The 20,956-nt window shown below is 43.9% G+C and overlaps 1 protein-coding gene across 1 annotated transcript in view; it reads left to right on the top strand.

The window, feature by feature from the left end:
- Window positions 1-20,956, top strand: part of LOC311135376 (receptor-type tyrosine-protein phosphatase eta-like) — a gene marked incomplete at both ends in the record, with an annotated part of 62,662 nt that overhangs the window by 23,379 nt on the left and 18,327 nt on the right. The window contains 6 exons of the mRNA XM_084169315.1: window positions 14,318-14,333; window positions 14,550-14,762; window positions 14,914-14,918; window positions 15,060-15,318; window positions 15,542-15,799; window positions 16,465-16,725. Coding sequence (XP_084025441.1) covers window positions 14,318-14,333; window positions 14,550-14,762; window positions 14,914-14,918; window positions 15,060-15,318; window positions 15,542-15,799; window positions 16,465-16,725 — 1,012 coding nt within the window. The remainder of the gene's footprint in view (window positions 1-14,317; window positions 14,334-14,549; window positions 14,763-14,913; window positions 14,919-15,059; window positions 15,319-15,541; window positions 15,800-16,464; window positions 16,726-20,956) is intronic.

The following is a 20,956-nucleotide window of genomic DNA, read 5'->3' as shown; positions in this document are numbered from 1 at the left end:
GAGAGAACTAACCTGACATGGCTGATGTAATGACTGGATGGCTGGATCAGGGACAGAGACCATCCATGGTGAGAAAATGTCCACACTCATTTGATAGAATTTCAGCATGGCATAGTAATTGATTACACTCCAATTGGTTAAAAATTGCCAGTTGCTTCAGTCTAACTTATAGTTCAAGAATCATCTCCTGGAGGAGTTGCCTTAAGAGGTGAAGACAAGGTAACTGGCAAAATAAAGGAAACATCAGCATAAAGTGTCTTAATAGGCCGTTGGGCCACCAGAACATATAAATGTGCCTTGGCATAGAAGTGTCTGGTACTCTATTGGAGGTATGCGACACCATTCTTCCACGAGAAATTCCAACATTTGTTTTTTTTTGTTGATGGTGGTTGAAAACGTTGTCTTGGCACTGCTCCAGAATATACCATAGGTGTTCAATTGGATTGAGATCTGGTGACGCATGCACTCACTCACACACACACACACACACACACACACACACACACACACACACACACACACACACACACACACACACACACACACACACACACACACACACACACACACACACACACACACACACACACACACACACACACACACACACACACCCTTTAAACCCCCTATGCTCCTTTGAGACACCTCTTTTAATGTCACTGAGATCTCTTCTAGCCATTGTAGCCAAAATAATGGGCAACTGGGCATTTTTATACATGACCCTAAGCATGATTGGATGTTAATTGCTTAATTAACTCAGGAACCACACCTGTGTGGAAGCACCTGCTTTCAATATTATTTGTATCCCTCATTTACTCAAGTATTTCCTTTATTTTGGCAGTTACCTATACATCCCAGTGTAATGGATGGCTGAGAGGACCTGTGTTTCTTCCATGCTGTTATCAGGGTGTGTCTCAGGCCAGGCCAGGGTGGGTTAGTTGGTGCCAGGATGTTGTTTCAGCTTAAAAACAATGACTAGGTCACTCAGGAGAGAGACTGACTGGCTGGCTGGCTGGGAGAAGTCCACACAATGCATGTGGAAATGTGCCTTTTGGCTTCACAGTAAAATGGTACACGTAATAACACTTAACTTCTTGTGAATTTTCTTTTGGGGTGCAATTTCTACAAAGTCAGAATGACATTTGTCACGAACTTCACACATCATAGACACATACACTGCCTTCTTGAAAGGGAAGTACTATTAAAGTTAGATACGTGTGGGCCCACCCTTCTCAACTTGATAGCTCCAAGCCTACTATGGAAGATAGTGTTCTTTCCAGTAACTGCATTGTGTGCAACATATTTCTGAATGAGTTTTGTGAAAACTAAATGATTTGTTTGAGGTTTTCTATAGCATGGGAGCACAGTAGAGCTTCCTGTAAGTGCTAAACACACAACATAAAACCATCTCCTATTTTCTAAAGTGTACCTGGGTGATGATGCTGGTTCAATGACCAGCCAGAATAAATACGAGGTCTTGAAAAGTCCAGCATTTCAAACAATTAGCTAGTTCACAGATAGTGCTTTGCGATCTACACTACGTATACAAAACATTAAGAACACCTGCTCTTTCCATGACATAGACTGGCCAGGTGAATCCAGGTGAAAGCTATGATCCCTTATTGATGTCACTTGTTAAATCTACTTCAATCAGTGTAGATGTAGGGGAGGAGACTGGTTAAAGAAGGATTTTTAGGCCATCCAGCCAACTTTACACAACTGTGGGAAGCATTGGAGTCATCATGGGCCAGTCTCACTGTGGAACACTTTCGAGACCTTGTAGAGTCCACCCCCCAACGAATTGAGGCTGTTCTCAGTGTATGTATTCTGTTCCTATGATTTCCACCCACAGTGTAGAATGCAGAACTTCAGCTTCAGAACCATCAGACTGGCTCCCAATGCTCTGTCCACGCACACACACTTTCAGCTGATCTCGTTTTTCCCAGTGGCAAACCCCCAAAGACTGTCTTAGCCCGGTGTTTCGCAGGGCCTCCATCAATCAGTATCAGCCAAGTTATACTAAAATGTATCTATAAAATACTAGAAAATAGTTTTAACCCCCTTTTTCTCCCCAATTTCGTGGTATCCAATTGGTAGTTACAGTCTTGTCCCATCGCTGCAACTCCCGTACAGATGCGGGAGAGTGGCGAAGGTCGAGAGTCGTGCGTCCCCCGAAACACAACCCAACCGAGCCGCACTGCTTCTTGACACAGTGCCCGCTTAACCCGGAAGCCAGCCGCACCAATGTGTCAGAGGAAACACCGTACACCTGGCGACCGAGTCAGCGTGCACTGCGCCCGGCCCGCCACAGGAGTTGCTAGTGCGCAATGGGACAAGGACATCCCTGCCATCCAAACCCTCCCCTACCCTGGACTCGAACCAGGATCTCTAGTGGCACAGCTAGCACTGCAATGCAGTGCCTTAGACCACTGCGCCACTCGGGAGGCAAAATACTAGAAAATATTAGGTGCATTTTTTCCCCCTGTCTCAATGAAGTATATACAGTGCATTCAGAAGGTATTCAGATCCCTTGACTTTATCCACATTTTGGTACGTTACAGCCTTATTCTAAAATGGAATAAACCATTTTCCCCCCTCATCAAACAACACATAATACCCCAAAATGACAAAGCAAAAACAGGTTTTTAGATTATTTTGCAAATGTATAATTAAACAAAACATCTGAAATATAAAATTTGCATAAGTATTCAGACCCTTTACTTAGTACTTTGTTGGAGCACCTTTGGCAGTGATTACAGACTTGAGTCTTCTTGGGTATGACGCTTCAAGCTTCAAGCACAGCTGTATTTGGGGAGTTTCTCCCATTCTTCTCTGCAGATCCTCTCAAGCTCTGTCAGGTTGGATGGGGAGCGTTGCTGCACAGCTATTTTCAAGTCTCTCCAGAGATGTTCGATCGGGTTCAAGTCAGGGCTCTGGCTGGGTCACTCAAGGACATTCAGAGACTTGTCCCGAAGCCACTCCTGCATTGTCTTGGCTGTGTGCTTAGGGTTGTTGTCCTTTCGGCAAACTCCAAGCGGGCTGTCATGTGCCTTTTACTGAGGAGTGGCTTCAGTCTGGCCACTCTACCATAAAGGCCTGATTGGTGGAGTGCTGCAGAGATGGTTGTCCTTCTGGAAGGTTCTCCCATCTCCAAAGAGGAACTCTGGAACTCTGTCAGTGACCATCGGGTTCTTGGTCACCTCCCTGACCAAGGCCCTTCTCCCCCGATTGCTCAGTTTGACCGGGCGGCCAGCTCTAGGAAGCGTCTTGTTGGTTCCAAACTTCTTCCATTTGAGAATGATGGAGTCCACTGTGTTCTTGGGGACAATTACGGACAATTCCATCGACCTCATGGCTTGGTTTTTGCTCTTGACATGCACTGTCAACTGTGGGACCTTATATAGACAGGTGTGTGCCTTTTCAAATCATGTCCAATCAATTGAATTTACCACAGGTGGACTCCAATCAAGTTGTAGGAAACATCTCAAGGATGATCAATAGAAACAGGATGCAGCTGAGTTCAATTTCGAATCTCATAGCAAAGGGTCTGAATACTGAATAAAAATTTTTTAAACCTGCTTTCGCTTTGTCATTATGTGGTATTGTGTGTAGATTGATAAGAAAAATCATTTATTTAATCCATTTTAGAATAAGGCTGTAACGTAACAAAATGTGGAAAAAGTAAAGGGGTCTGAATACTTTCCGAATGCACTGTATATATATATATATATATATATATATATATATATATATATATATATATATATATATATTTGTTTTTAAGACAATGTTTTTTTTTCTCAAATCATATTAACTTCACAGCTCAATCTAGGTCTGGATTATCTGTGTGAAATGCACACAAGAATTCATGGACACACACAAACAGAGAGGACATCCAAGGCCAGATTTATTGTACTTGGCCAACGAAAGATGTCTTCCTGATTGGGCGATGTGTTGGTTTGGGGCCTTGTGTCATCTACAAAGACCCCTGCCACGGGCCCCCAGCCCATCTAGGCCTAGCCCCCCAACTGTCTCAATGTACTTTGATTAGAGCCAGATAAGATTTACCGACGCGGTGGATAACACTTTTCTTGACTGGACATGCTGCTCTTGGAACAACAAATCATGGGGGCACCACCACCACCTATCCCAGGATAGACCCTGCTGCCACGTTGACCCTGCCGGCACTCACTCTATGCAATCAGAAACAAACGATTTTCCTCTGTGTTCTTTCCCTCTTGTTATGTTATCTAGACATGAGGAATTGGGTTGAGTGGGTTTGATCGTTGATTAAACGTCTCGAAAGTGATTTCCTCATTGTTTCTCGACTGGGACCGTTATTATGAAGGAAGGAACTGAAATGCTATCAGAAGCTAGGCAGAGAGAGAGAGAGAGAGAGAGAGAGCGAGAGAGAGAGAGAGAGAGAGAGAGAGAGAGCAAGAGAGAGAGAGAGAGAGAGAGAGAGAGAGAGAGAGAGAGAAAGAGAGAGAGAGAGAGAGAGAGAGAGAGAGAGCAAGAGAGAGAGAGAGAGAGAGAGAGAGAGAGAGAGAGAGCAAGAGAGCAAGAGAGAGAGAGAGAGAGAGAGAGAGAGAGAGAGAGAGAGAGAGAGAGAGAGAGAGAGAGAGAGAGAGAGAGAGAGAGAGAGAGAGAGAGCAAACCCGACAGCGGGTAGGGCGGCAGGGCGGAGCAGCCCCCCTCAGGCTTGATGTGCCCCCATAAAGGAGGTCACATGCACAGTCTGAGCCAAATGTATTAAAAGATCACAGTGAAATATTTATCTTAAAGAAATGTGTTTGAAAGTGCTCCTGCACAAATTCTCATCCAACCCTTGTACAGAAAGACTAAGGGGGTTAAGCCTTTAGCTTTTGGCCCATTGGCAGTTAGACCTTGGAAAATGTCTGTCTGGACATAATTCAACGGTCAGTAAGACCCAGGGGGACAGTAGAGTAGGGCTGGGGGTAAAGAGGATAATAAGGTTCCCAGGGCATTGTAAACATGAGCCTATCCTTACAGGGGCCTACTGTCACTCCCTAGTACAGTAGCTAGTGTCTCCTAAATAGCCCAAGTCAGTTGTTCTTGGGTCTCATATCCCCAGAGGTCAATTCATATTTATATCAACGCAAAAGGTTGCCATAGTAGAAACAATCACAATTGTTATCGTCCCTCATTCTCACAGTCCAGCTAGTCTTAGACATTAGTGTGGAAAGTAACGTACTGTAATACGTGACCATATTCTCTTCCTTTAAAGAGGAACTACAGTGGGGAAAAAAAGTATTTAGCCAGCCACCAATTGTGCAAGTTCTCCCACTTAAAAAGATGAGAGATGCCTGTAATTTTCATCATAGGTACACGTCAACTATGACAGACAAATTGAGGAAAAAAAATCCAGAAAATCACATTGTAGGATTTTTTATGAATTTATTTGCAAATTATGGTGGAAAATAAGTATTTGGTCACCTACAAACAAGCAAGATTTCTGGCTCTCATAGACCTGTAACTTATTCTTTAAGAGGCTCCTCTGTCCTCCCCTCGTTACCTGTATTAATGGCACCTGTTTGAACTTGTTATCAGTATAAAATACACCTGTCCACAACCTCAAACAGTCACACTCCAAACTCCACTATGGCCAAGACCAAAGAGCTGTCAAAGGACACCAGAAACAAAATTGTAGACCTACACCAGGCTGGGAAGACTGAATCTGCAATAGGTAAGCAGCTTGGTTTGAAGAAATCAACTGTGGGAGCAATTATTAGGAAATGGAAGACATACAACACCACTGATAATCTCCCTCGATCTGGGGCTCCACGCAAGATCTCACCCCGTGGAGTCAAAATGATCACAAGAACGGTGAGCAAAAAATCCCAGAACCACACGGGGGGACCTAGTGAATGACCTGCAGAGAGCTGGGACCAAAGTAACAAAGCCTACCATCAGTAACACACTACGCCGCCAGGGACTCAAATCCTGCTGTGTCCCCCTGCTTAAGCTAGTACATGTCCAGGCCAGTCTGAAGTTTGCTAGAGTGCATTTGGATGATCCAGAAGAGGATTGGGAGAATGTCATATGGTCAGATGAAACCAAAATAGAACTTTTTGGTAAAAACTCAACTCGTCGTGTTTGGAGTACAAAGAATGCTGAGTTGCATCCAAAGAACACCATACCTACTGTGAAGCATGGGTGTGGAAACATCATGCTTTGGGGCTGTTTTTCTGCAAAGGGACCAGGACGACTGATCCGTGTAAAGGAAAGAATGAATGGGGCCATATATCGTGAGATTTTGAGTGAAAACCTCCTTCCATCAGCAAGGGCATTGAAGATGAAACGTGGCTGGGTCTTTCAGCATGACAATGATCCCAAACACACCGCCCGGGCAACGAAGGAGTGGCTTCGTAAGAAGCATTTGAAGGTCCTGGAGTGGCCTAGCCAGTCTCCAGATCTCAACCCCATAGAAAATCTTTGGAGGGAGTTGAAAATCTGTGTTGCCCAGCGACAGCCCCAAAACATCACTGCTCTAGAGGAGATCTGCATGGAGGAATGGGCCAAAATACCAGCAACAGTGTGTGAAAACCTTGTGAAGACTTACAGAAAACGTTTGACCTGTGTCATTGCCAACAAAGGGTATATAAGAAAGTATTGAGAAACTTTTGTTATTGACCAAATACTTATTTTCCACCATAATTTGCAAATAAATTCATTAAAAATCCTACAATGTGATTTTCTGGAATTTCTTTTCTAATTTTGTCTGTCATAGTTGACGTGTACCTATGATGAAAATTACAGGCCTCTCTCATCTTTTTAAGTTTTGAGAACTTGCACAATTGGTGGCTGACTAAATACTTTTTTTCCCCACTGTATCTGCCGATGCAATAGCGCTACATAACATTTTAAGTCCTGATAGTGTGTCACTCGCCCATTACACATCTCTTTCTAACTCCTCTTCATTCCCACTTCCACTTGTGTTTAGCAAAAACCCTTCAGTGGTCAGTAAAGGCTCACAGAACAGTATCTTTAAAGATACAGTGCCTTCAGAAAGTATTCACACTATGTTGTCACCCAACAATTGACAGAGAGCAGAACTACAGTGGATGACTTCCTCCTACATCTCAAGATACACAAGTATCTGGAACATATACTTATCATATTATTACAACCCCATGAAGATGTTTAGACCTCTTGATATGTCTTAGGTTTTTACATTTTAGTCATTTAGCAGACTCTCTTATCCAGAGCGACTTACAGTTAGTGAGTGCATAAATTTTTCATACTGGCCCCACGTGGGAATTGAACCCACAACTCTGGCGTTGCAAACGCCATGCTCTACCAACTGAGCTACACGGGACTAGTTTTTGACTGACAATCTCAAAGTTGTGGGTTCAAGTCCCATTTGGACTACTGTACCCTCTAAATTCGCTTCTATATGAGGAATGGAAATGTTTCTCAGAATTAAACACTTGTGATTTCAGGGGAACATAGATTGTTGGGTCATGTTCATGCCAGTTAATGAATAACATCTATAGCTGTATTTCAAGTCGCCAGCAACTCTGACTCCTCACTTTCTCACAATGGAAGCGCTGCCAGAACTTAATTACATCAGGGAACCTAACCTCCCCAGCCCAGGTTCCAAGATGGCGAAGTAGTGCAGTCCTGTTTTTGTCGTGTGTCTGTAAATAGCCTGTAAATACCCTGTTTTTTTATTTTATTTTTCGTACATATTTCCTATCAGACTTTTCATCCTTCTACAAAATATACTTTCCTGCAACCCGCCTCACTCAATGTGGAACGGATTCTATAATTGACTTACCTTTTATCTAGAATCTCCAGTTGAAACTAGCTAGCCAGCTAACTAGCTACTTGCTATTAGCCACAGTTGCTGTTTCACCCAGAACATTGGATTTTTCTGCCGGAATAATTTAATCACTGGACATTAATCACCGGATCGCAACTAGCTAGCCGCAACCGAATGGATGTTGCTGTTTGGCTAATCACCACTGCCCCCGATGCAAGCACCAGTTAGCCTCGAGCTAGCCTAGAGCCAGGCTCATATCCCGGCTATCTACCTCTAGGTCTACCGGACGGGAGTAGCCAGCTAACTAGCTACTTGCTATCAGCTACCGTTAGCGGTTTTTCACCATTGTCCGTGGCCTGCACCACCTACCAGCCAGCTCTAGTCTGGACTATTATTCGGCCAGTCTGCACTGTCTGCACAGCGCGTTATCGACCCAGAACATATCAGTTTTTCTGCCGGAATCACTGAATCACTGGACCTTTAACTCCGGATTCATCGCTACCAGCTGGCTGCAACAAAATGGACATTGTGGTCTGGCTAATCATCCTGAGCTAGGCCCATCTCCCGGCTATCTACCTCTCTGTCAACCGGACGGGACCACCTAGTGTTGACACGGAGCCCCGCCGATCCTACACGACTGGTCTGCCGACGAAATCGTCTGATGTGGTTACAACAGGCTTCCCGTTATGACATCGACCACGAAGATTCCATCTGCTAGCCCCGGCCCGCTAGCACACGCTAGCCGTGGCCTCTTGCTCGCTAGTGCTTTAGCAGCCCCCGAACTACCTCCGAACTATCCTATTTCACCGGACCTTATGATAACTCAGCTATACAGCTGATGTCTGCTGGACTGTTCCTTTTTACGGTACTGCATCCTGTTTTTTGTTTAGCCTCAGCCCAAACTGTGTCGTCATTACCAGCTGTTGTCTTAGCTCTCTCAAATTACACCTGTGATTGCTTTATGCCTCTCTCCCTTGTCAATATGGTTAGCTTATTGTTGTTTCGGTTATTTCTAATTGTACTATTTCACTGTAGATCCCCCAGCCCAGCTAAACCTGCCTTAGATAGCTCCTTTGTCCCACCCCCCATACACGCAGAGATCGACTCAATTGGTGCCTCCAGTGATGCTATCTCTTTCATTGTTACCCAACGCTTAGGTTTACCTCCACTTTACTCATATCCTTCCATATCCTTGTCTGTACATAATGCCCTGAATCTTTTCTACAACGCCCGGAAATCTGCCCCCTTTATTCTATGTACCCAACGCACTAGAAGACCAGTTCTTAAAGCCTTTAGCCGTATCCTTATTCTAGTCCTCCTTTGTTCCTCTGGTGATGTAGAGGCTAACCCAGGCCCTGCAGCCCTCAGTATCACTCCTACTCCCCAGGCGCTATCATTTGCTGACTTCTGTAATCGCAAAGGTCTTGGTTTCTTGCACGTAAATATCAGAAGTCTACTTCCTAAGTTTGAGTTATTCATTGCGTTAGCACACTCCGCCAACCCTGATGTTCTAGCAGTGTCTGAATCCTGGCTTAGGAAGGCCACCAAAAATTCAGAAATTTCCATCCCCAACTATAACATTTTCCATCTAGATAGAACTGCCAAAGAGGGTGGAGTTGCAATCTACTGTAGAGATAGCCTGCAGAGCTCTATCATACTATCCAGGTCTGTGCCCAAACAGTTTGAGCTTCTACTTCTAAAAATCCGACTTTCCAGAAATAAGTCTCTCACTGTTGCCGCTTGCTACAGACCCCCCTCAGCCCCCAGCTGTGCACTGGACACCATATGTGAATTGATTGCCCCCCATTCATCCTCAGAGTTCGTACTGCTTGGTGACCTAAATTGGGAAATGCTTAACACCCCGGCCATCCTACAATCCAAACTAGATGCCCTCAATCTCACACAAATGATCAACGAACCTACCAGGTACAACCCTAAATCCGTAAACATGGGTACCCTCATAGATATCATCCTGACTAACTTACCCTCTAAATACACCTCCGCTGTCTTCAACCAGGATCTCAGCGATCACTGCCTTATTGCCTGCGTCCGTAACGGGTCCGCGGTCAAACGACCACCCCTCATCACTGTCAAACGCTCCCTAAAACACTTTAGCGAGCAGGCCTTCCTAATTGACCTGGCCCAGGTATCCTGGATGGATATAGATCTCATTCCGTCAGTAGAGGATGCCTGGTTGTTCTTTAAAAGTAATTTCCTCTCAATCTTAAATAAACATGCCCCATTCAAAAAATACAGAACTAAGAACAGATATAGCCCCTGGTTCTCCTCAGACTTGACTGCCCTTGACCAGCACAAAAACATCCTGTGGCGTACTGCATTAGCATCAAATAGCCCCCGCGATATGCAACTTTTCAGGGAAGTTAGGAACCAATATACACAAGCAGTCAGGAAAGCAAAGGCTAACTTTTTCAAACAGAAATTTGCATCCTGTAGCACTAACTCCAAAAAGTTTTGGGACACTGTAAAGTCCATGGAGAATAAGAGCACTTCCTCCCAACTGCCCACTGCACTGAGGCTAGGAAACACTATCACCACCGATAAATCTACAATAATCGAGAATTTCAACAAGCATTTTGCTACGGCTGGCCATGCTTTCCACCTGGCTACCACTACCCCGGCCACCAACTCTGCACCCTCCGCTGCAACTTGCCCATGCCCCCCCCGCTTCTCCTTCACACAAATTCAGACAGCTGATGTTCTGAAAGAGCTGCAAAATCTGGACCCCTACAAATCAGCTGGGCTAAACAATCTGGACCCTTTCTTTCTAAAACTAGCCACCGAAATTGTCGCAACCCCTATTACTAGCCTGTTCAACCTCTCTTTCGTCACGTCTGAGATCCCCAGAGATTGGAAAGCTGCCGCGGTCATCCCCCTCTTCAAAGGGGGTGACACTCTAGATCCAAACTGTTACAGACCTATATCCATCCTGCCCTGCCTTTCAAACGTATTTGAAAGCCAAGTTAACAAACAGATCACCGACCATTTCGAATCCCACCGTACCTTCTCCGCTATGCAATCCGGTTTCCGAGCTGGTCATGGGTGCACTTCAGCCACGCTCAAGGTCCTAAACGATATTATAACCGCAATCGATAATAGACAGTACTGTGCAGCAGTCTTCATCGACCTGGCCAAGGCTTTCGACTCTGTCAACCACTGCATTCTTATTGGCAGACTAAATAGCCTTGGTTTCTCAAATGACTGCCTCGCCTGGTTCACCAACTACTTCTCAGATAGAGTTCAATGTGTCAAATCGGAGGGCCTGTTGTCTGGACCTATGGCAGTCTCTATGGGGGTGCCACAGGGTTCAATTCTTGGGCCGACTCTTTTCTCCGTGTATATCAATGATGTCGCTCTTGCTGCTGGTGACTCTCAGATCCACCTCTACGCAGACGACACCATTTTGTATACATCTGGCCCTTCATTGGACACTGTGTTAACAAACCTCCAAACGAGCTTCAATGTCATAAAACACTCCTTCAGTAGCCTCCAACTGCTCTTAAACACTAGTAAAACTAAATGCATGCTCTTCAATCGAACTCTGCTGGCACCTGCCCACCCGACTAGAATCACCACTCTCGACGGGTCTGACCTAGAGTATGTGGACAACTACAAATACCTAGGTGTCTGGTTAGACTGTAAACTCTCCTTCCAGACTCACATTAAGAATCTCCAATCCAAAGTTAAATCTAGAATCGGCTTCCTATTTCGCAACAAAGCCTCCTTCACTCATGCTGCCAAACATGAGCTCGTAAAACGGACTATCCTACCGATCCTTGACTTCGGCGATGTCATTTACAAAATAGCCTCCAACACTCTACTCAGCAAATAGGATGTAGTCTATCACAGTGCCATCCGTTTTGTCTCCAAAGCCCCATACACTACCCACCACTGTGACCTGTACGCTCTTGTTGGCTGGTCCTCACTACATGTTCGTCGTCAAACCCACTGGCTCCAGGCCATCTATAAATCACTGCTAGGCAAATCCCCGCCTTATCTTAGCTCTTTGGTCACCATAGCAGCACCCACCTGTAGTCTGCGCTCCAGCAGGTATATCTCACTGGTCATTCCCAAAGCCAACACCTCCTTTGGCCACCATTCCTTCCAGTTCTCTGCTGCCATTGACTGGAACGAATTGCAAAAATCTCTGAAGCTGGAGACTCTTATCTCCCTCACTAACTTTAAGCATCAGTTGTCAGAGCACCTTACCGATCACTGCACATGTACACAGCCCATCTGAAATTAGCCCACCCAACTACCTCATCCCTATATTGTTATTTATTTTGCTATTTTGCACCCCAGTATCTCTATTTGCACATAATCTCTTGCACATCTAGCATTCCAGTGTTAATACTAATTGTAATTATTTTGCACTATAGCCTATTTATTGCCTTACCTCCATAACTTGCTACATTTGCACACACTGTATATATATTTTCTGTTGTATTTTTTTTTTGACTTTATATGTTTTCTTTACCCCATATGTAACTCTGTGTTGTTGTTTTTATCGCACTGCTTTGCTTTATCTTGGCCAGGTCGCAGTTGTAAATGAGAACTTGTTCTCAACTGGCTTACCTGGTTAAATAAAGGTGAAATAAATAAATAAAATAAATAAATAAAATACCCTGTGTTGTACCCCTGGCCTTTAGGACGAATAGGAGAAGAAAAGGGATTGAAAGAAGAGGGAGGTTGGGAGGGGTGGCAGGCAGGAGGGGGGAGGGGTCTCCAGGGAGTACCAGGGGAGGCAGTGGTGACTGTAGGCCTAGAGAGGACATCTTCCTGTCCCAACTGAATGTCACAACGGATGGGCTGCTATCTGGAGATCTGGATCTGCTCTCCATCTAGGTCTGGGTGTTGGTCTGAGTCCAGGTCTATCTTTTTATTACAACAATTCAGTCAACTTCCTCATCAATGTTGTAACGTAAGTGTGTTAAGTGTGCCCAACTGTGGCTAATGTAATGAAGGATATTTTCTAACCAGACCATAACCAGTATGTTAAGTGGAGTTAATGAATCTCCTCATCTGCTGGACTGTATAGCTGAGGCTGTCTGGGAGAGGACAGGGTTTGTACAGGGGCTTCACCAGTGGGACGGGATAATGTGGGTGTAATGTTAAGTCGTCTGGTATACAGAGTGGTGGACTGGACTAGGAAACTAGCGAGTTACCATCATACAAAAAATCTACTAAAAATCCAATAAAAGGTTATTGGTCATGTACACAGATTTGCAGTTGTTATAGCAGGTGCAGTGAAATGCTTGTTTCTAGCTCCAACAGTGTATGTTTCTAAACAAGAAATCTAAACAAGAAATCAGGAGACAGAATGGGTCCAATTAATAATCTAGTCGATATATTAGTGAGCATGTGTCAGAATCCAGAATATAAATACTGTATGTGGCGTGTATAGACAGTGTATACACAGAACAAAAATATACGCAACATGAAAGTAATTTAAAGTAATCAATAATTTTGACACCTATCATTTTTAGATTTTTTACAACTTTGCATAAGTATAAAATAATATCATTTTCTAAATGTTTTGATCATACAATATAGCTCAGTATTTGTATTATTTATTTTATTAATACTATTTTTTGCTCATCTTTATCAAGGGAGCCAATAATTTTGGATGTGACTGTAGAATGACTTTATCCAGGTTGTGGCATCTGTAGGAGCAAGAAATGTGGAGCCACAGGTAGGCCTGAATCTATTGCCCTGCATGGCTATCATTCTGGAGAGAACAGGCTTTCCCCACCCATAGCCTTAGAGAACCTTTAGCTGATGTCAGGTAATGAAAGTAACAAGTTGTGAAAATGGTCAGATGATTGTTGATTTTTTAAATCTGGTTTTCGATCCTAACAAAAGGTGCTTCAATATTTGGGTTCTCTACACACATTATTTTTTTACATTTTAGTCATTTAGCAGACACTCTTATCCAGAGGGACTTACAGTTATGCGTGCATACATTTTTTAAATATATTTTTTTCATACTGGCCCCCCGTGGGAATCGAACCCACAACCCTGGCGTTGCAAGCGCCGTGCTCTACCAACTGAGCTACACGGGGCACACCTATTAAACATACTCAAATCAGGATGTAGCTTAATTTTATCCACAGATTTTAATAATAATAATATGCCATTTAGCAGACGCTTTAATCCAAAGCGATTTACAGTCATGCGTGCATAAACATTTTTTTGTGTATGGGTGGTCCCGGGGATTGAACCCACTACCTTAGCGTTACAAGCGCCGTGCTCTACCAGCTGAGCTAGAGAGGACCATTTTGTTTGAAAAGCTGTTTATGTAGAGACTACTAGAGCAAGAGAAGTGTCCTGTGTATTATTGCACAGAATCCTCATGTAAAATGTACGATGGCACGTACTGTACTAAGTGGCCCTAGAAAATAAGACTGCTAGAATAGGCCAGGACTTGTGGAGGAAACAATTTGATCACTGTTCTGAGTCAATGCTGACCTCTACTGGTATGACTGCTAACTGTCCTATTCGTCTTCCTTACAGGGCTCACAAGCTCAATGTAAGTATAGCCTTTTCCACTTCAAGAATTTATGAAAGATAAATCTGAAGTAAATATATTATCTCAATAGATGATGACTGATTTGAAGTATACTTTATTTTAAAGTTCCAGAAATGTAGTCAAGGTCATAATTGTTTTTCAAACAGGTACAGTATTTAATGTGCAAATAAGTTCTGAGTTGGTTTCCCTCAATCTGGAACTTTCCTTCCATTTTAGGCACTTCCGGTATTGATTTCAAAGGCACTGCAACAGCAACAGAGATTACCGTTCAGGTACTTGCCAACTGCAACGTGAGCACTGGCAATACTTCAGTTTTCTCCAACTCATCTACGGCCATCCTGCCTGGACTGTCTCCTGGGTCCATACACAGTGTGTATGTCCTGTGTAATGATTACCCAAAATTCAACTCTTGCAGGGACTTCATAACAAGTAAGTATCTCACTCTAAGGGCTGGTTTTGACCCAGATTAAGCCTGGTCCTGGAATGAAAATAACTTTCAGTATTGATCCTGACAAGCTCTCCTTAAACAACTAGTTTAATTACTGTGAGAACATCAACGTATTACTTGTTCGCATCCAAGAACATGTGAAAAGTTGCCATGTCTGTTGCAGTTTTCATGCATTTCACATTGAATGGCTCTCATTTAGGCTCACTTGATAATATTGGACTTGATTCAGTTGAAATTCTGTATCTTTTCCCAAATGCCCCTCTCTTGCACGCACAAAGCCCACAATCATCAGGAAACTTACTGTCTCTGAAATCAGAACATCATCTGTGTCTCTGAGCTGGACTGAACCAGAGGGAAACAGCTCCTTCTATAGAGTAGAGTGGACTGATGGCAGTAAAACTATTAATACAACTACACATGAGACAGCCTTCAACATCAATGAGCTGACTGCTGGAGTTTGGTACACATTCAGAGTCACTGCAGTGGCTGAAGATAACATGACTGAAGGAGTTGCTTATGTAACAAATCAAGCCACAAGTAAGTCTCACTGAAAGTTGCTTTATGCTGACTTGTTTGCCTCAAACAGAGCTGGAGACTAACCTCAAACATCAGACGACTCTTCTTCAAACATCAGATGACTCTTCTCTGACGTTCATCCCTTTCTCTATTGTTCCTGTCACCGACATCCTTCTCTTTCGCTCCCCTCTTTCTCCCCTTCTCCTTCTCTCCCCCTCCTTTACTCCTTCTATTTCACAAACAGAACCTGCTGTCATCGCACCCCCTACTGTCATTCAGACCACCACGTCGCTTTCTCTGAGCTGGACCAAGCCTACAGGAGAGGCGGCAGGCTACAGGGTGGAGTGGCAAAACGGAGGAACAGTGATGAGACAACTTACATCCACAACCTCTGCCATCATAGAGGGCCTGACCCCAGGGACCCAGTACACACTCCAGGTCTTTGCCATCGCTCAGGACAACTCAACAGCAGGCGACCCTCGCACAGTATACGTATACACAAGTACGGCTAAAGCTTAATGATGCCGAAATGGTCTATTACTAAATGTAAAATGATTTAGTTGAATATAAACATACTATATAGAGTACACTAAATACCAAATACACTGACTGTATAAAACATGCTCTTTCCATGACATAGACTGACCAGGTGAATCCAGGTGAAAGCTATGATCCCTTATTGATGTCACTTGTTAAATTCACTTCAATCAGTGTAGATTAAGGGGAGAAGACAGGTTAAAGAAGGATTTTTAAGCCTTGAGACATGGATTGTGTATGTGTGCCATTCAGAGGGTGAATGGGCAAGACAAAAGATTTAAGTGCCTTTGACCAGGGTATGGTAGTAGGTGCCAGGCGCGCTGGTTTTTCACGCTCAACAGTTTCCAGAGTGTATCAAGAATGGTCCACCACACAAAGGACATCCAGCCAATGACACAACTGTGGGAAGCATTAGAGTCCAAATGGGCCCGCATCCCCGTGGAACGCTTGACACCTTGTAGAGTCCATGCCGACGAATTGAGGCTGTTCTGAGGGCAAAAGGGGGTGCAACTCAATATTAGGAAGGTGTTCCTAATTCTTTGTACGCTCAGTGTATATTTACTTTATCTTGGTTAATAAGTAGAGCTAAATGTTTTTTTCTGACCCCTTTTCCTCCATTTTGCTCTACAGAGCCCAGAGATGTCGACAACCTCAATGTGATTGGATCCACAACATCGTCTGTCTATCTGAGCTGGACTCAATCAGAGGGAAACAGTTCATTCTATAGAGTAGAATGGACTGATGGCAGTGACATTGGCAGTAAGAATACCACAGAAACCTCCACTACCATCACTGGGCTGACTCCTGGAGTGCAGTACAACTTCACAGTCACTGCAGTGGCTGGAGATAACACAACTGTAGGACAAGGCAGTGAAACAACCGCTTTTACAAGTAAGTCCTCTTTCAAGTTGAGTATTGAATGACTCAAAGGATTTGGATACACAAGGATTTGGATACACAGGTAAGGCGAATATGTAGTTGTCGAAAATGACTAAACAATTTATTGGTTGTGGACTAGCCTATCCATAGACGGTAACTAACGTTAGCGTCTATTCAATAAGGTATCTTCCATCCGGAGGGATTTTGTTGAGAGCCCCGACGCTCGGTCTGAACGTTAACATGTATCGCTTGCGGTACGGTTTTGGAAACATAAGTACCTTATCTTTCATATTAGCGAGAAAAAAAATTATAAAAAATGTTGAATTACTACACACCTTTATAGGGTAAGGGTTCCCACACGGCCATATTTCCTTCTTACAGTGCTTGTTTACGGAAGACAGACTGCTCCGAACAGCTGTGTGTAACGGATGGAAGGATGCTAGAAAAGTGTTGTCGGCTGCAATGGTGTTAAACCCGGTTAAAAAGGTGTATATTTTGCATTTGTAAAATAATTTTGATGTGATATGAAAGTAAAGGTCTTTATGTTTCTAGAACCGTACCGCAACATTTCTGAAATCAGACCTGTTGTAAAACTGTGCTCGCGTGATCAAGCATTTAAACTCTGCCTGGAAATCACCCTCCATTCACCTTTTATGGTGACAATAACGTACTTTATTTGCTGTATAATAACTATTGGCATTCGGCAACGACAGTTTCTTAAAGAAAGAGAAATGGCAATTTTGATCACATTTCTGTAGAGCTATATTTTGCAGTGACTTTTTCAAACTGAACATTCATGCTGCATATAGTGAGTGCCTGTCCACACATTCTGCAAGATTTATTGTATATTCTAAACAATTTAAAAGTAGACTAAATGCTACAGCCCACACTTTGATGCAAAAGACGAATTGTTGTTCAATATTTAGTTTATCAGTAGTTTATTGGGTTTCTATGTCCTGCCTTATCAAATCAAATCAATAAAATAAAATAAAATAAAATTGTATTTGTCACATGTGCCGAATACAACAGGTGTAGACCATAGAATGAAATGCTTACTTACAAGCCCTTAACCAACAATGCAGCTGTAAGAAAAATAAGTGTTAAGTAAAAAATAAAAATAAGATAAATAAAATAGAAATAACAAATAAATAAAGAGCAGCAGTAAAATAACAGTAGCGAAGCTATATACAGGGGATACCGGTACAGAGTCAATGTGCGGGGGCACCGGTTAGTCAAGGTAATTGAGGTAATATGTACATGTAGGTAGAGTTAAAGTGACTATGCATAGATAATAAACAGAGAGTCGCAAAAGCGGGGGACAATGCAAATAGTCCGGGTAGCCATTTGATTAATTGTTCAGCAGTCTTATGGCTTGAGGGTAGAAGCTGTTAAGAAGCCTTTTGGACCTAGACTTGGTGCTCCGGTAACGCTTGCCGTGAGGTAGCAGAGAGAACAGTCTATGACTAGTGTGGCTGGAGTCTTTGACAATTTTTAGGGCCTTCCTCTGACACCACCTGGTATAGCGGTCCTGGATGGCAGGAAGCTTGGCCCCAGTGATGTACTGGGCCATACGCACTACCGTCTGTAGCGCCTTGCGGTCGGAGGCCGAGCAGTTGCCATACCAGGCAGTGATGCAACCAGTCAGGATGCTCTCGATGGTGCAGCTGTATAACTTTTTGAGGATCTGAGGACCCATGCCAAATCTTTTCAGTGTCCTGAGGGGGAATAGGCTTTGTTGTGCCCTCTTCATGATTGTCTTGGTGTGTTTGGACCATCATAGTTTGTTGGTGATGTGGACACCAAGGAACTTGAAGCTCTCAACCTGCTCCACTACAGCCCCGTCGATGAGAATGGGCCGTGCTCGGTCCTCCTTTTCCTGTAGTCCACAATCATCTCCTTTGTCTTGATCACGTTGAGGGAGAGGTTGTTATCCTGGCACCACACGGCCAGGTCTCTGACCTCCTCCCTATAGGCTGTCTTATCATTGTCAGTGATCAGGCATACCACTGTTGTGTCGTCGTCAAACTTAATGATGGTGTTGGAGTCATGCCTGACCTTGCAGTCATGGGTGAACAGGGAATACAGGAGGGGACTGAGCACGCACCCCTGAGGGGGCCCTGTGTTGAGGATCAGTGTGGCAGAAGTGTTGTTACCTACCCTTACCACCTGGGGGCGGCCCGTCCAGGATCCAGTTGCAGAGGGAGGTGTTTAGTCCCAGGGTCCTTAGTGATGGGCTATGTGGGCACTATGGTGTGAACGCTGAGCTGTAGTCAATGAACAGCATTCTCACGTAGGTGTTCCTTTTGTCCAGGTGGGAAAGGGCAGTGTGGAGTGCAATAGAGATTGCATAATCTGTGGATCTGTTGTGGCGGTATGCAAATTGGAGTGGGTCTAGGGTTTCTGGGATAATGGTGTTGATGTGAGCCATGACCAGCCTTTCAAAGCACTTCATGGCTACAGACGTGAGTGCTACGGTTCGTTAGTCATTTAGGCAGGTTATCTTAGTGTTCTTGGGCACAGGGACTATGGTGGTCTGCTTGAAACATGTTGGTATTACAGACTCAGTCAGGGACAGGTTGAAAATGTCAGTGAAGTCACTTGCCAGTTGGTCAGCGCATGCTCGGAGTACACGTCCTGGTAATCCGTCTGGCCCTGCGGCCTTGTGAATGTTGACCTGTTAAAAGGTCTTACTCACATCAGCTACGGAGAGCGTGATCACACAGTCGTCCGGAACAGCTAATGCTCTCACGAATGCTTCAGTGTTGCTTGCCTCGAAGCGAGCATAGAAGTAATTTAGCTCGTCTGGTAGGCTTGTGTCACTGGGCAGCTCGCGGCCGTGCTTTCCTTTGTAGTTTGTAAAAGCCCCGCCTTAGTATAGGCTCTAAGACTAAATAGGCAATGATGTCGCGCTCCTATCGCACAGCAATACTGTTGCCTACCCATACTGTCAAAATGTGTACATAAGCTACTGGTCTATTTACTGTGTTGGCAGAATGTTTTAATCTTTAGCAGTAACTTATGCTGTATCTGGAAAAGGACTGTGTCCGTTTCTGAAAGAGAAAACAATGGTAAATAGTTGTGGACCTGTCAGCAGAAAGTTTCACTTCAATAATGTTTTGCATCTGCTTTTCCCCCAACCTAAATATGATGGACTGTACGTGAATTCTGAAACATTGTCTAGGTCAGGCTACAAAAAAAAATGAATTTACAGTAATTACCATAGCATACAATGCATTCGGAAAGTATTCAGACCCCTTGATTTTTTCCACATTTTGTTATGTTGCAGCCTTATTGTAAAATTGATTAAATAAATATGTTCCCTCATTAATGTACACACAATACCCCATAATGACAAAGTGAAAACAGGTTTTTAGAATGTTTTTCAAATGTATTAAAAATAAAAACAGAAATACCTTATTTACATAAATATTCAGACCCTTTGCTATGAGACTTGAAAATGAGCTCAGGTGCATCCTGTTTCCATTGATCATCCTTGAGATGTTTCTACAACTTGATTGGAGTCCACCTGTGGTAAATTCAATTGATTGGACATTATTTGAAAAGGCACACATCTGTCTATATAAGGTCCCACAGTTGACAGTGCATGTCAGAGCAAAAACCAAGCCATGAGGTCGACAGAATTGTCCATAGAGCTCTGAGACACAATTGTGTCGAGGTACAGATCTGGGGAAGGGTACCAAAACATTTCTGCAGCATTAAAGGTCCCCAAGAACACAGTGGCCTCCATCATTCTTAAATGGAAGAAGTTTGGAACCACCAAGACGCTTCCTAGAGCTGGCCGCCTGGCCAAACTGACCAATCAGGGAGAAGGGCCTTGGTCAGGGAGGTGACCAAGAACCCAATGGTCACTCTGACAGAGCTCCAGAGTTCCTCTGTGGAGATGGGAGAACCTTCCAGAATGACAACCAACCTGCAGCACTCCACCAATCAGGCCTTTATGCTAGAGTGGCCAGACTGAAGCCACACCTCAGTAAAAGTCACATGACAGCCCGCTTGGAGTTTGCCAAAAGGCACCTAAAATACTCCATGAGAAACAAGATTCTCTGGTCTGATGAAACCTACAATGAACTGTTTGGCCTGAATGCCAAGCATCACGTCTGGAGGAAACCTGACACCATCCCTACGGTGAAGCATGGTGGTGGCAGTTTAATGCTGTGGGGATGTTTTTCAGCAGCAGAGACTGGGAGACTAGTCAGGATCGAGGGAAAGATGAACCGAGCAA

Source organism: Coregonus lavaretus, assembly GCF_964263955.1.
Source record: "Coregonus lavaretus genome assembly, chromosome: 9".
Taxonomy (NCBI): Eukaryota; Metazoa; Chordata; class Actinopteri; order Salmoniformes; family Salmonidae; genus Coregonus; species Coregonus lavaretus.
Note: the sequence above shows the minus strand (reverse complement) of the source record. Positions and strands in the feature narration are given on the sequence as shown.